General features: G+C 29.7%; 1 protein-coding gene across 7 annotated transcripts in view; it reads right to left on the minus strand.

Moving 5' to 3' along the window:
* Positions 1 to 16,307, minus strand: part of LOC142323095 (uncharacterized) — a 352,611-nt gene that overhangs the window by 117,609 nt on the left and 218,695 nt on the right. For 2 of the 7 annotated variants that reach the window (XM_075362278.1, XM_075362277.1), the window contains exon 1: positions 1,456 to 1,820. The exons of the other annotated variants lie outside the window; for them this stretch is intronic. In XM_075362278.1, the coding sequence (XP_075218393.1) occupies positions 1,456 to 1,613 (158 nt within the window). In that variant the 5' untranslated portion in view covers positions 1,614 to 1,820. Of the gene's footprint in view, positions 1 to 1,455; positions 1,821 to 16,307 lie in introns of those variants that run through there. 7 annotated transcript variants of the gene reach the window in all.

Genomic DNA, 16,307 nt, shown 5'->3' on the forward strand with positions numbered 1-16,307 from the left:
TGAAAAAAAATATTCCATTTTTTTTTCTATATATTTCATTCTGAAGATTCATTTTATATAAAATGTAAAATAGTCATAAACTAATAATAGGTCATATTTTTAAAGTATATTTTTATTAAAAGTACCGAACTTGTCTAATGTCTACTAAAGTCTTCAAACAGTTCTAATAAAAAAATTAAATCATTTTATAAAAAAGTTTGAAACTATAATAACCCGGTGCTCCACTCCTTTCTCGACGAGGAAACTTTTTTTAACTTTTTAGAATATTATTACAAACAAAAATATTGTTAATAATGAAACTTTAAAATCGTTAGTATTATTTTAGAATCGACAATATGTAAATATTTTATTTTAAAGATGTCCACATTCTACCGAACAAAAAGTGCTACTGGAAAAATAATATAAATCTGAAAACGTTTAATGAAATCTAACAGGGAAATATGTCTACTTATATCCACAAATGCACTTTAATTAACGATTTGTTCCATAATTTTCAAAAGTAGTGAAAATACAGACGTAGATATCACATAAATAATCAAAATGAATACATTACCTCCTAATTAACGTTTATTATTAATTATTTCCTTTTTACGAAAAACCTATATATTTCATTTTCCCCTTATATACTATTTAAAACACACACACGCGCGCGCGCGCGTATGTATATATATATATATATATTTTTTATATAACCGAAAATAAAGGATAAAGCTAATTTCATTATCAAGTTTACCTAATGTTTCTGATTGTCGGCTCTGTAAGTTCAAACAGAACTAATACTGACGGAATGAAATACCGTATCAGAAAACGTATTCCTTATTAAAATTAAAATAAAAATTAATGTTACGTAAAATAACGTATTACTTAATAATGTAACTTTTTCTACAGGCTAACAAAAAGAAATTTAATAAGTAACCAGAAACATTTCACTTTTTTTAAGCGATTACCCTACTAAAGAAAGAATTCAAATAAAATCGTAAAAATTAAATTTAAATGAAACTGTAAAAATAAGACGAATTATTTGCACGTAGCCCTACGTTGTATAAGAAATCATAATTTAAGTTCAGTTTTTGAATCGAAATCATTTTATAACGTTAAAAATTTACCAGAGAAAATCTGTAATCATTAATATATAATATGTATATAATTTATATAATACGTATAGTCATAATATGTATAATTAAGCGATTTGTAATAAAATTTTATTATGGACAAAAAAATTTTGGGTTTAACATCAACATAAGTTAACAAATTAAGATTTTCACTTATTTAAAATATTTTATTTTTAATATTAGTTACAGTGGAGTCAACTACAGTTTGTTACGTATTTCGTACTTATCGAGTCAGCGAGAACGATATACGGGATGGATGATGGGATAAAAGGTATGGAGGGGAAACTACAGACTATCGGTAGAGTGGTCTTATATATTAAATATAATTTGGCGGGTAATTTACCTGGTTTGAAGGAAGGTAAATCCGGCCGCTGATTTCGTAAGTTTGTGCTTCGGAGTCGACGGATAAACGATACGAGTCCATCCTTTCCACCTTATATCAACCGGAGAGGAAAAACAACGGAAGCTGCTGCATTGCCATACCTGACAACACAGCCACATCGTTGCACATATCTCGACAAAAACACGTTACTACGATCTCACCATAAATTTATACTGCTCCGCAGATTAAATAACTAACTTATCATTACAAAATAATATGACGGTAGGTGATCGATTGCGAGGGAAAATGAAGATTACAAAATATTTCGCGGTAAAGAACTGTCGGCACTGTCGGTATAAGGACGGGAGAGGCTAGCTGCCTCGAACGTCTACTGAATGAACAGCACCCCCACCGAGAGGGGGAAGGCCGCAGCCATGATGACGTCAGCAGCAATCAATGGCGCCCACGCTCCGACTACGTCATCGATATCGTTTCTGTAATACGTCGTCTCTCTTCATCGTCGTACGTATTACGAATTATCCGCATTTTAGAATAATTATTTTCGATACCGTGCTTTAAATTTCAATATAAACAGTATTTCGTTTATACGACCGAGGTTACCTTGTTTTAACGTTAAACCGTACTTTTAATTTTGATAACATCTCGATCGTATTAAATTCAAAAATTGAAATCTCTAAACCCGATAATAATTTTTTTGTTTTTTATCATTTTTTCAGTAACAAAATATTTCGCGGTAATTATTGAATTTACTCGTAATTTTTAGTTACAGAAATTATTTGAAATATCCTATTAAATGCATATCGTTCCCGATTTCAGTCTTATTTCTAGAATATGTCTTTGTTCTGAGTCTACCCAAAATGGCCGAACAATGATAATGAAACTTTCATGATATCATAAGATTAACCTTTTTTCACCATATCGGAGAGGTATCTGTTGAGAGCCAGACTAAGGAATGATTCCTGAAAAAGGGCAGCAGCTCTTTCAGTAGTTGTTAAGGACGTAGGTCAGGACGACTTAAACGGCCACATCAACATCACTTAGTCCTCTGAGTACTGCGCAGCTGAAAGCAATGGAAAACTACAGCTGCTTTTTTTCCAAGAAAATGTAGCTCTCTGCATTTTCACATAGCAATGATGGAGGCGCCTTCCTTGGTAAAATATTCCAGAGGTAAACTAGTCCCCCGTTCGGATCTCCGGGTGGGGACTACTAAGGAAGGAGTCACTAGAAAATTAGAATATAACATTCTACGTTTCGGAGCGTGGAATGTTAGAAGTCTAAAAACGGACGGTAGGTTAGAAAATTTAAAGAGGGAAATGGATAGGATAAATGTAGATGTAATAGGAATTAGCGAGGTTCTGTGGGAACCGACTTTTGGTTAGGTGAATTTAGAATAATTAACTCAGCTTCAAATAAAGGGCAGGAGGGAGTAGGTTTCGTAATGAACAAGAAGATAGGGTAGAGAGTAGAGTATTTCAAAATGCATACGGACAGAATCATTATAATAAAGATGAAATCAAAACGTAGCCGACAACGATTGTTAACGTCTATATGCCTACAAGCAGTCATGAAGATGATGAGGTAGAGTGTGTATACGAAGAAATGAACGAAGCAATTAAACACATAAAAGGAGATGAAAATTTAATAATAGTTGGAGATTGGAATGCAAGCATTGGAAAAGGCAAGGAAGGAAATATAGTAGGTGAATACGAGCTGGGCGAAAGGAATAAAAGGGGGGACAGAGTTATAGAGTTTTGTACGAAGTATAATTTAGTAATTGCCAACACCCAATTTAAAAATCATAATAGAAGAATATACACTTGAAAAAAGCCAGGCGATACTGCAAGGAAGCAGATAGATTATATCATGTTTAAGCAAAGATTTAGAAATCAACTCGTCAAGTGCAAAACTTACCCTTGAGCAGATATTGATAGCGACCATAATTTAATGATAATGAGGTGTAGATCGGGGTTTAAAAACCTGAAGAAAAGGTGTCAGATGAATCGGTGGAATTTAGAGAAGCTTGAGGAAAAGGGAGTAAAGAAGGTTTTTGAAGAGGACATCGCAAGAGGTCGGAGTAAAAAAAGGTAGAAATGTAGAAAAAGAATGGGAAAAAGTAAAAAGGAAATTCTTAAATCAGCAGAAGAGAACTTAGGCAGAACAAAGAGAACTGGTAGTAAAGCTTGGATTTCATACGATATATTGCAGCTGATGGATGAACGTAGAAAATACAATAATATTTTAGTGATGAAGTAAGTAAAAGGAACTATCGACAATTAAGAAATAATATAAACAGGAGGTGAAAACTAGGGAAAGAAGAGTGGATTAAAGGAAAGTGTTCAGAAGTGGAAAGTGGAACATTAGTAAAATAGACGGAGCATACAGGAAAGTTAAGGAAAATTTTGGGGTACATAAATTAAAATCTAATAATGTATTAAACAAAGATGGTACACTGATTTATAATACGAAAGGCAAAATCGATAGATGAGGATGAAAGGGGAGAAACAATAATAAGATCTGAATTTAAGACAGCATTAAAAGATTTGAATGGCAGAAAGGCTCCTGGAATAAACGGAATACCTGTAGAATTACTGCGCAATGCAGATGAGGAAGCGATTCATAGATAATGCAAACTGATGTGTAATATTTATGAAAAAGGGAAAGTTTCGTCAGACTTCAAAAAGAATGTTATAGTCATGATACCAAAGAAACCAGGAGCAGATAAATGTGAAGAACACAGAACAATTAGCTTAACTAGCCATGCATAAAAAATCTTAAGTAGAATTCTGTACAGAAGAATTGAGAGGAGAGTGAAAGAAGTGTTAGGAGAAGACAAATTTGGTTTCAGAAAAAGTATAGGAACAAGGGAAGCAATTTTAAGACACAGATTAATAGTAGAAGGAAGATTAAAGAAAAACAAACCAACATATTTGGTTTTTATTGACCTAGAAAAGGCATTCGATAACGTAGACTGGAATAAAATGTTCAGCATTTTAAAAAAAATTAGGGTTCAAATACAGAGATAGAAGAACATTTACAGGAACCAAACAGCAACAGTAATAATTGAAGAACATAAGAAAGAGGCTGTAATAAGAAAGGCGGTCCTACAAGGATGTTCCCTATCCCCGTTACTTTTTAATCTTTGCATAGAACTAACAGTTAAAGATGTTAAAGTACAATTTAGATCCGGAGTAACAGTACAAGGTGAAAAGACAAAGATGCTATGATTTGCTGATGATATAGTAATTCTAGCAGAGAGTAAAAAGGATTTAGAAGAAACAATGAACGGCATGGATGAAATCCTATGCAAGAAAATCCTATGCAAGAAATCCTATGCCCCTATAGACAAATTTCACAATAATTGTAAAAAGAATACTTTTCAGTGTACATTTTAAAGTACTTTACATTATCGTTTGTCATTTTGGAAATATTTTCAGGATAAATTAGACATCACGTATAAAGTTTTACTACAATACTACAAAAAAAAAGAAGAAATTCAAAGAAAAAATGAAAATTTGATATATAAAAACTGCTATAAAAGTACACGCGTGAATTCACACACAAGTAAAAGCGCACGCATTCGCACAAGGACAAATATACAGACTTTCAGTAGATGATGATTAGTGAAAAGTTGTGAAATTTAGAAAATAAATTATACACTAAATTGCAATTTCTCTTACAATAAAATATTAAAATAATAACAGTAAAAAAATTGGGATAATCAATTTTATGAATTGTGTTTTATTCTAACTTTCTGGAAAAATGAATCTTTTAAAAGGAGATATTTTACTTTCTATATTTTCCTCTTCATTTTATTGTTTTGTCGTAAATGAAAATACCTGTTCCGTGATTCGATTACTATTATTATTAATGTAAGATATTTCTTAGTATTTGTTAGCTTCTTTTTTTCTTCCGTTTAACTTAATTATTATGTTTTCAATTAGGAATCCATAAGTTTTCAACCAATCGACATTAATATTGAGAAGAAAGGAGAGAGGTTTTTTCTTTTATAAATAAATATATATATTTAATTTTTAAAAACGTATGTTATACCTAAAAAACTCCTAATTATATTTTTACTGTAGTGAAAGTCCGTTAATATGTATTTTTTTATATTGTTCTCTGCTACTGAAAATATTTGATTCATGATTAAGTCATAATCATTTACGTAATGATTATGTATACGTATTATTGTATCTTCGATCGTAAATTATCGTTTTAAGTTTTATTTTATTTAATTCTTATATGTTTTCCTATTGTACGAGTATATATGTCTAGTATATATATATATAAAATAATTCGATTTATTTGTTGAAACAAATTTGTTATAATTTGTTTTAAATAAGAGATTTTTTTTGTGTATTTCTGTATTGTTTTCTTTTGTATTTCTTAGAACCAACTTAGAACCAAGCAAATGTCACTTCTTTCTTTTCATGCGTTTCTCATTTTTTCGGCATGGCTTCGCTTTCCTCATCTGTTCACTTACTTCCTGTTTTCCCCTTCTTGTCACAAGAACCTTTGCGTTGTGAATTATTCTTCGAAAGTTTTTTTCTATCGTGACAGTCCTCTTCTCTCAAGCCAATCCTTAGGAGGTCCTCTTCTATCTGTTTAAGATAGTTCGAGTTACTTTTCATGTTCCACAGCTTGTCAAAGATTTGTTTGTTTAGCCTCTCTGAATTCATCCTGATTATATGTTCCTAGAAATTTAACCTTCTCTTCCTTCCGGTTTTATTATTATGTCATTTGTTTTTTGAACAGCTGTTTTTTCATGTTCTGGTTTGTGAAAAGTTTATGTTTGTATTTAAAAAATCTTTTTTTTATATAAATTACTGGTTTCCTAGTTATAGATTATTAATAAGATACTTTCATTTTTTATTTTTTATTTTATAACAAATAAATATTCCCAAAATTGTTCTTTATGTGAAATTTTCTGGTTCAAATGATATGATATTTTTTATTTATGTTTTATTATGTTTTTTAAATGACTTTAAAAATATTTTATTAAAAAAGAAAACAGTGGGTTTATAGTTTTATGGCGAATCCTTTGAAATAAGACATAATTATTTTCGGATACTACAAAAATAACAATTACGCTGTAATTAATAAGCTATTAAAATTATTTAACGGCTAATCAATCGAATTTCACTGAAAATGTTACAGATTATAATAGATTTATTTGTAATTTTAACAGTCGTAATCTTTATAAGGTTTTTAAAAACTAAGCTAACGATGTAAATAAAAGGTCTTATATTTAAATTACATATTATACTCATATATCCATCCGTAAGAAAAGGATTGATGATGTTGTTTAGTGGTGTACATTGATTAATTAGACTACTTGGACGGTTAATTAATTTCAGAATTTAATATTAGACGCCGATTAATATATACTAATCGATCATTAGACCCAAATATGAATAAAATTTCCTCATCTCCTAAGAAATTACGAGCAGAATAAGTGACTAAAGCCAAGAAAATACTTTAAAGCTATACTCTGCTGTTCATCGCTTATCGAGATTATCTTCCTCAACAATAGTTTCATTTCCTTATTGATAATTCTTGATTTCCGGCTTTTGGTTACACGGCTCATGTTCCAGCAGTTATATTCTGAAAATTTGTGGACCGATTAAACCCGTCCGTTCTTGGTTTGTTCTACTAAGAAGTAAACTCCTATGAATCTTTTGCATAATAATCCTAATGAATGAAATGACTGTTAAATAAAAAGGAACCTCCTTTTCATTATTAAACACAATATTAACAACGTAAAACATAAATAAAGAAATCTCTCCACAAAACATTTCGGACATCAGCTACCATTTGAATAATGAAAAATCAATAAATAGAATTAAAGATATTACGCTGAAAGAGAAGAATTCCTTTTTGAATTCAGTAAAGAATGACCTTCAAATATCCTAGTAAAAATATAATTCATGAGTTTCAGTAAGCATGAGAAATTTTTTATTTAACATAAATAAATTTGATTACAAGATTCTATAATTATTTGAAATTATTATTCTATCGTTTAGTATATTATTCAAACTTCCTGTATTTCAGTAGAAAGGATAAAAGATCATAAACGAAGAAATACTCGTAAAAATCATAAAAATGTTGATTATATATTTGTCTTATTTTTTATCTCTTAAATATGACAAACAGATTTACATAATATTTTTTGAAAATGTATGAAAATATTTTACCTATTTCATATCGACACAGTAAACTAAAAAGAAAAACTAATTTTACAACTACAAACGTTCCTGAATTATATAGGACTTTTGTTTTGGTATTAACCCCGGTCGAAAACAGTCTCGGCTAATCTTATTTAGTTAAATAAAAACTGTTCATCATTCTTCCAGATACTAGTTTTCTTTACCGACAAGAAGCGAACCATCCTCAACTGAAATTCCCAAAAAATAATTGCTGAAATATTTCATTAAATCTCCGTGAATAATTTGTAGAACAAATTTCAAAATAAATAATCGGAAAATCAGTTTAAAAATCACCCAAAAACATTTCTAACAAAATTTTTTGCAATTCTAATAAGTTTAAACGTTTTGGTACGTAATTTTGTTTTGCAATTTGGTGAAAAAATATTATTTTTACAAGAAGAAAAATTCCTGCTGCAAGCGTCGTTTGGCTTTTCTTCAATAAAATGGGATTCGTGATTTAATAAATCATGAATTATCGAAAGCTATTTGGTAATAAATTCGATAATTTCTTACGATCTGCTTATATTCTGTATGTTTTTCTCGATCGGTGTATCAGGAAAATATGATTGTATGTCATAAACTACATGAAATAACTTTATAAAATAAAGCTCGTGTTATAACAACAAAAAACCGTTCGTTCATACGTTTTACTTTGACGGACGAAAACAATATAAAATGATTTAAAAAGTTTGTGTTTTGTTAAAAAGTTATTATCCTGGTAAATATTGGACTAATACTAATGCAAATTATGCTGATAAAAATGAAAAAAAATATTTAAGCTACGTTTACATAATAGATTTACAATTTAAGATTAATCGAGATAAACTTAGTTTTTTTAAGGTGTTAGCAAAAAGGAGAAAATGATAAATTGAAAAATTCAGGTAAGAGTGTAAATTGAAAAATTGAAAAAAATACCAAAAACACAAGCGGTTACAAACAAGGAATAGATTTACAATTTATCTAGAAAGTTTTAATATTATTCAATTTTATTAAAATGAAAAATTTCAAAAATAGAAGACAAAAAAATAGATCAAACGGGTTTAAACTGTAAGACAATAATTTTGAAAATAAAATATTTTTAAAACTAGTAGAAAAGAAAGAAGTTTAGGGTAGAATCTTGTAAAAAAATAATAAACTTTTATTTTTTCAGACATCAAAAACGATATAAAAAATAATTTTATTCCTATTGAATTCTTTTAATTTAATCTTTTTAAAGTCCATTTTTAAATTATAAATAACTTACTAACCTTGAATTTAGGAAAATGAAGTGATATTAGAATTTTGTTGAGTTCGATTTTATGTTTACTTTTTGGAAATTTATATTATATATATATATATATATATATATATAAATTTATATTTTATCTGAATTTAAGAGAGCATTAAAAGATTTAAATGGCAGAAAGGCTCCCGGAATAGACAGAATACCTGTAGAATTACTGCGCAGTGCAGGTGAGGAAGCGATTGATAGATTATACAAACTGGTGTGTAATACTTATGAAAAAGGGTAATTTCCGTCAGACTTCAAAAAAAGTGTTATAGTCATGATACCAAAGAAAGCAGGGGCAGATAAATCTGAAGAATACAGAACAATTAGTTTAACTAGTCATGCATCAAAAATCTTAACTAGAATTCTATACAGAAGAATTGAGAGGACAGTGGAAGAAGTGTTAGGAGAAGACCAATTTGGATTCAGGAAAAGTATAGGGACAAGGGAAGCAATTTTGAGCCTCAGATTAATAGTAGAAGGAAGATTAAAGAAAAACAAACCAACATACTTGGCGTTTATAGCCCTAGAAAAGGCATTCGATAACGTAGACTGGAATAAAATGTTCAGCATTTAAAAAAAATTAGGGTTCAAATACAGAGGTAGAAGAACAATTGCTAACATGTACAGGAACCAAACAGCAACAGTAATAATTGAAGAACATAAGAAAGAAGCCGTAATAAGAAAGGGAGTCCGACAAGGATGTTCCCTATCTCCGTTACTTTTTAATCTTTACATGGAACTAGCAGTTAATGATGTTAAAGAACAATTTAGATTCGGAGTAACAGTACAAGGTGAAAAGATAAAGATGCTACGATTTGCTGATGATATAGTAATTCTAGCCGAAAGTAAAAACGATTTAGAAGAAACAATGAACGGCATAGATGAAGTCCTACGCAAAAACTATCGCATGAAAATAAACAAGAACAAAACAAAAGTAATGAAATGTCGTAGAAATAACAAAGATGGACCATTGAATGTGAAAATAGGAGGAGAAAAGATTATGGAGGTAGAAGAATTTTGTTATTTGGGAAGTAGAATTACAAAAGATGGACGAACCAGGAGCGATATAAAATGCCGAATAGCACAAGCGAAACGAGCCTTCAGTAAGAAATATAATTTGTTTACATCAAAAATTAATTTAAATGTCAGGAAAAGATTTTTGAAAGTATATGTTTGGAGTGTCGCTTTATATGGAAGTGAAACTTGTACAATCGGAGTATCTGAGAAGAAAAGATTAGAAGCTTTTGAAATGCGGTGCTATAGGAGAATGTTAAAAATCAGATGGGTGGATAAAGTTACAAATGAAGAGGTATTGCGGCAAATAGATGAAGAAAGAAGCATTTGGAAAAATATAGTTAAAAGAAGAGACAGACTTATAGGCCACATACTAAGGCATCCTGGATTAGTCGCTTTAATATTGGAAGGACAGGTAGAAGGAAAAAATTGTGTAGGCAGGCCACGTTTGGAATATGTAAAACAAGTTGTTAGGGATGTAGGATGTAGAGGGTATACTGAAATTAAACGACTAGCACTAGAAAGGGAATCTTGGAGAGCTGCATCAAACCAGTCGAATGACTGAAGACAAAAAAAAATTTATATTATTTAGAAATATTTGGTTTTATTAAAAATATGCCCATAAGTAAAAAATATATAAAAAACCCGTTCTCAAGAAATTTTAAAATCTATAATCTTGTGTCTTGATGAAAATAAGAAGAATAATGCATAGAAATCCTATTAAGCAACTTTTCAAATTTCAAATCGTTTCGAATCGTGATAATTTTGTATATGCACATTGAAAGTAATCGCACTGTGTGTAGTAGTGAGAAAATGAAATTAGTGTTTTTGTCGGGAAAACGGTGTTTTCAGCTTTGAAGACAATGGTTATGTTGTTCATGTTGGTAGACAACGGTTATTGCTGGGACTGTAAGGAAATTGACAACTACAATCTAAAGGTAATTTTTATGAATTTATTGATTTTTTATTAAACTGATCTAAAAACGTTGTTTTTTATTTATTTTATGTCATCGTATACATCATGATGAAAGAGAACAAAACCATAAATCGTTCTAAAAATGTATTTTTTTTATTTTACGTCATCATAAAAATCAGTTACACATTTGTTTCCCGTTAAAGCACTCGAATCGTATACTTCGTGTCGAAACTGTATGTCAGTTATTTTCTCAGCGACTCAATAGTTTACATCAAGCCGAAAATGAACGGCACCATTTCAGTTTCCAGTTAAAGCTTGGAATCGTACACCTACAGTCGAAACTGAATGCCACACATCAGTTTTCTCAACGGAAATTAAAAATGATTACATTATAATATTTAAAATAACCCTAAAAAACAATTCCAGTATATAAGTGTTAGTGAGTTTCTTTATCACCCCCAAAAAGAACCGCCTACACCCAAAAAAAAAAATTATATAAAAAATATACCGCAAGGATCGTGAAGCATTGCTAACAATTCTTATAAAGTAATTGCAGCAATATTTCATAATGGGCAGAATATGCAGAATGTCAAAGGAGAAAACATATTGGATCCTGATAGACGATTTAAGCATTCCCAAAGAAAGATGGCTAAAAATTCAAGAGATACCTATATATTTTTCTTAGAGAAAAGTAAATAATCAACATACAATTTAACAAGATATAACAAAAATAGCTGATATTACAACCACCAAAAAAACAATCTCAGTGTAAAACTGTTAGTGAATCTCCTAATCACACCTCCCCAAACAAAAAAACATTTTACTTGAAAAGAGGCCCAAAAGACAATTGTTTGCCCTGAATACCGACAAAAACAAAATGATATAAAAAATGGTGAATAATACAAACACTTGCAGTGTGAAGGTATTTCTCAAAAAAATAATCGTTTGCCCCAAATCTGAAAAAAATTGATAACCAAAGAAACTGAATAATATTTGATCCTCTCAAACTTCTCTAAAACACAATTCTTTACTTCAAACGCATAGAAAAAATATATTTAATAAATTAAGTTGTGCAAAATCATGAGAACATTAAAAAAATTCGCTAGCAACGGGTCTGTTTTTTTCTATTTTCATCCGTCGAAGACTGTCTTTTCTTGTTATATTAGATAAAAGCAAACATTACTGTTTATTTTCTTTGGATCTTAGGACCCAAATACAGGCTATTTTTGTTTAACAAGTGTGTCTGGAATTTGTAAAAAACCTAAACATACTGTCAAACATCCTTCATTGCAATCTGCTGTCAGGCCTGTGTCTCAGAGTGAAATTACTCCAGTTCCTGAGCCACCCGTGAATGTATGTTTCGAAAGCAACGATGAAGAATCAGGCAGTACTGAAGAAGACAACAATGATTTTGATTTTGAATTATCTTCCAATAAGCCACATCTTATATCACAAAGTGAATTAAATGACTTGGTTAGGGATTTAAATTTATCAAAAAGCTGAACTGTTAGGATCAAGACTGCAAGGTTGAAATTTACTTCAGAAAAATACAAAATTTTCGGGTTTTCGAAGCCGACAAAAAGAACTTTGTCAGTACTTTATCGATGAAAATAATTTGGTTTATTGCACAAATATTGATGAGCTTATGTTGCACTTGGGACAAGTTCATAAACCTTAGGACTGGCGCCTTTTCATAGATTCGTCCAAGTATAGTTTAAAAATGGTTCTACTACACAACGGTAATAAATATCCTTCGATACCGATCGCTTATGGTATTAATTTGAAAGAGACATACGATGTGATGAAAGAAGTTCTCAAAAAATAAATTATAAAAAACATAAGCTGAAACATATGTGGTGATTTGAAAGTTATAGCTATTTTGTTAAGCATGCAGTTTATAATAAATACATGTGTTTTCTTTGCGAATTGGGCAGTCGAGCTAGGGATAAACATTATGTTACCAAAGAGTAGAAGAAACGAGACACCTTAACTCCAAATGGGAAAAATATTATTCATGAGCCTTTAGCTGAACCCCAAAAAATATTTTTACCCCCTCGCCATATCAAGCTAAGACTAATGAAAAATTTTCTAAAAGCAATGAAGAAGGATAGTCCTGGATTTTTGTACACCAGGCAGAAATTTCTGAATGTAAGTGAAGGAAAAATTAAAGAAGGAATATTTGTTGGTCCTTATATAAGAGAGTTGGTCAAAGATGACGTATTTAACAATGTTAAATAATGTAGAAAGTGCAGATTGGGCTTCATTTAAATACGTTTGCAAAACTTTTCTCGGCAAATAAAAATCCAATTACCACGATATTGTTAATCAACTTTTTACTTCATACAAATACATTTCCTCCACTCATATCTGGATTTTTTCTGGACAACCTCGGAGACGTCCAAGGCTTTCCACCAAGACATTTCGGCGATGGAAAGCCGCTATAAAGGGAAATGGAATACTAACATGCTAGCCGATTATTGTTGAACATTAATACGGGATGTGCCTGAGGCTATTTATAAAAAAAAAAGCATCAGCGAAATCATTCTAATACAGGTATAGTCATGCAAAATTATAAATTTTACAGATTTTAACTATATTTTCCCTTAATTATTTTGAAGCGTAATTTATTTAAGACTAAGGGTAATAGAAAAATTGTATTTACAGATTTGTAGTGTACCCAGAAAAACAATTCAAGAAATGGTATCACACTTAGAGAAACATTAAAACAAATTTTTTTGTCTATCAGTGATAATATCGGTGATTCATGCGAACATGTTAAACCATCCATGACAAAGAAACACATAAAAAAAAACTGGTTTACAAAAAAAAACAAGAAAAAACATGCAAGTTACTCAATCGTTAAGGGCAAAATCTATTTAAAGTAAAATTATTATGCTTTTAATATTATGTATTTGAAACAGCCCCGTCGCGAGTGAATCGTTTTATGTTTTTTCAAGTTTTTGCACGACTTTATTAAATATTTTTTCGTTGCGTTTGAAGCAAAGAATTGTATTTTACAGAAGCTTGAGAGTAGCAAGCAGTAATCAGTTTCTTGGTATATCAATATTTTCGGATTCGGGGCAAAATTGTTTTTTTTTTTTAGGGATACCTTCGCACAGTAAGTATTTGTATTATTCACCTTTTTTTTTATGTCGTTCTGTTTTAGTAGGTATTCAAGACAAACAATTGTGTTTTGAGCCTCTTTTCAACTAAAATCTTTTGGGGGGTTTGCGAGGAGATAAGGAGATTCACTAACACTTTTACTCTGAAGTTGTTTTTTTTTTTTTGTGTTTGTGATACAGTTAATACTGAGAATGTAGGTTTTTGTTCTTGTGTTGAGATTAAGATAATACAGAATAAAGAGAAATGGAGAAATTAGAAATTAATCGAATAAATCGACTGTAAATTGATAAAAAAACAAACACAGACACTCTGTAACAGACACATTGTGCATGTGTTTTAGGGATTGTTTATGTATATGTAACGATGGTATTTAGGATATTTTTCCGATACGTAATTATTTAAAGATACCCGGTGATGATAAAATGTTACATGCAAATATTCAAAACTTTTCCAATATTTATGCATACGCTGTTCAGAAAATATTAACCGAAGACTATTAGCTAACTTATTGACTAATAAAAAATAATACTGGCTTAGTAGGACATGTTATTGATTTTGCAACGCCAATGTTTTCTTTTTCATACATAATCCAGTAAACATAAAAAAACTCATAACGTAAATTACAAACGAATCAATTTTATTATCATTAGCTTTCATACAGTGTTTTTAAAAGTCAGTCGAATAATTTTATTTTTTAACGGTTATGGAATAATTCATCCGCAATAAAATTATATTTTAAATGATAATTTAGTAGAAAACTAAACTTATATTTAATCTAGAATTATTTTTTCCTTCTTTTAATTTTTTGCTTAATTTTAAGCCATTATTAGTGAAAATACTATTTGGAAATGGAACTTCTTAATGGATATGATATCTAAAGATTAATTAGTTTTGAATTTATTAACTGATCATTTCGAATATTGATTTTTTTTTGTCAGACAACAACTTTAGAAGAAGATATAGAATACGTGCTAATATAAGCGTAAATTGTTTTTTTAATATCACTCCAGAGTGTAAGGTGCTTTGTAGCGATAACGGTGGTAGTAATTTGGACAATAAGAAAAATGAAAACGAAATGAGCAAAGACTTGTAAAATGTAGTTAAGCTATTATAAGATAATATCGAAAATTATATGCGTAAATTAAGATAGAATTGACAACATTTTAAGGAACGGCAAAGGAAACTTATTTAAATGTCGGAAGCCAAGTCAATTCACGTAATATAATTTAATTTAATTGTAAAATGGGAATTAAGAAATAAAGCCAAATAAAACAGCATGACAAAACGGGGTAACAGTTTAATATTTACAAACGGCGTATATTCAAATTACTTGAATATAGTTCTTCAAAAACGTTTTTCGGAGCTAATTACGCAACTCCTTAAGTAACCGGTAGCATCGTTGTTAATGTTCATCGGTAGACGAACACTATTAACAACTTTACTAAAGAGAAAGCTGCACTAATAATAACCTCTGAAAGCCCCTCTAAAAGAATAATTTGGTTTTAGTTTTTAGTGATCCATTTTCAATTTTCAATATTTCTCTAAAATATATTTACACCATGAATATAGATTATGTGGATTTTCGATATTATTTATCGACACTCACTCAATTTAATATCAATAATTAGCCATTTTTTAATAAGTAAATATTTTTATATTAAAAGATAAACGTAAACATCTGTCATTTTAAGATACGACAGATTAAATTTAATATTAGTTGTGAACTAGTAAAATTAAACGATAACAAAATAAGTTTTTTCACTCCTGTTTTTTTTTTTTTAATTTTAGAGACAATAATAAAACATGAATAAATTTAATTTCCTTAATTTTTTCAGAAGTTTTACATTGAAATAGGAAATCGAAATAGGATCAGGCGACTTAATTGAAAAAGAGAACTCAAATCGCTTCACTACATTATTCTACTAATACCTTATATATACTTTTTCAGTTACTTTACAGTAAAGATAATCCATAAATACAAAGGAGATAATAATAAAACTATAAAAATCAAAATATTTAAATTAAAACTATTTACAGAAAATATTCTAGTACTAAATTCAAACGTAATGACCGGTTACAATCGAGTTCAATGATTGTATTGCACTTAATATTAAAGATCTTGTCTGTTCACTTACAGTGGCGACTTTAGATTTATATATCTATAGATTTTTTATTTGATAAGTAAAATACAAACCTTCAATCAGAACTACACGGTTCAAATATTTTTAGAAAGGCTTATTTATTTTCAAATTAAAAAATTGCATTTAAAAAAACATTTTTTTAAACTATTTCCGTTAAGATGAAACCGGAAGGTAGATTTTTT

This window comes from Lycorma delicatula, chromosome 4, assembly GCF_047948215.1.
Source record: "Lycorma delicatula isolate Av1 chromosome 4, ASM4794821v1, whole genome shotgun sequence".
Classification (NCBI taxonomy): Eukaryota; Metazoa; Arthropoda; class Insecta; order Hemiptera; family Fulgoridae; genus Lycorma; species Lycorma delicatula.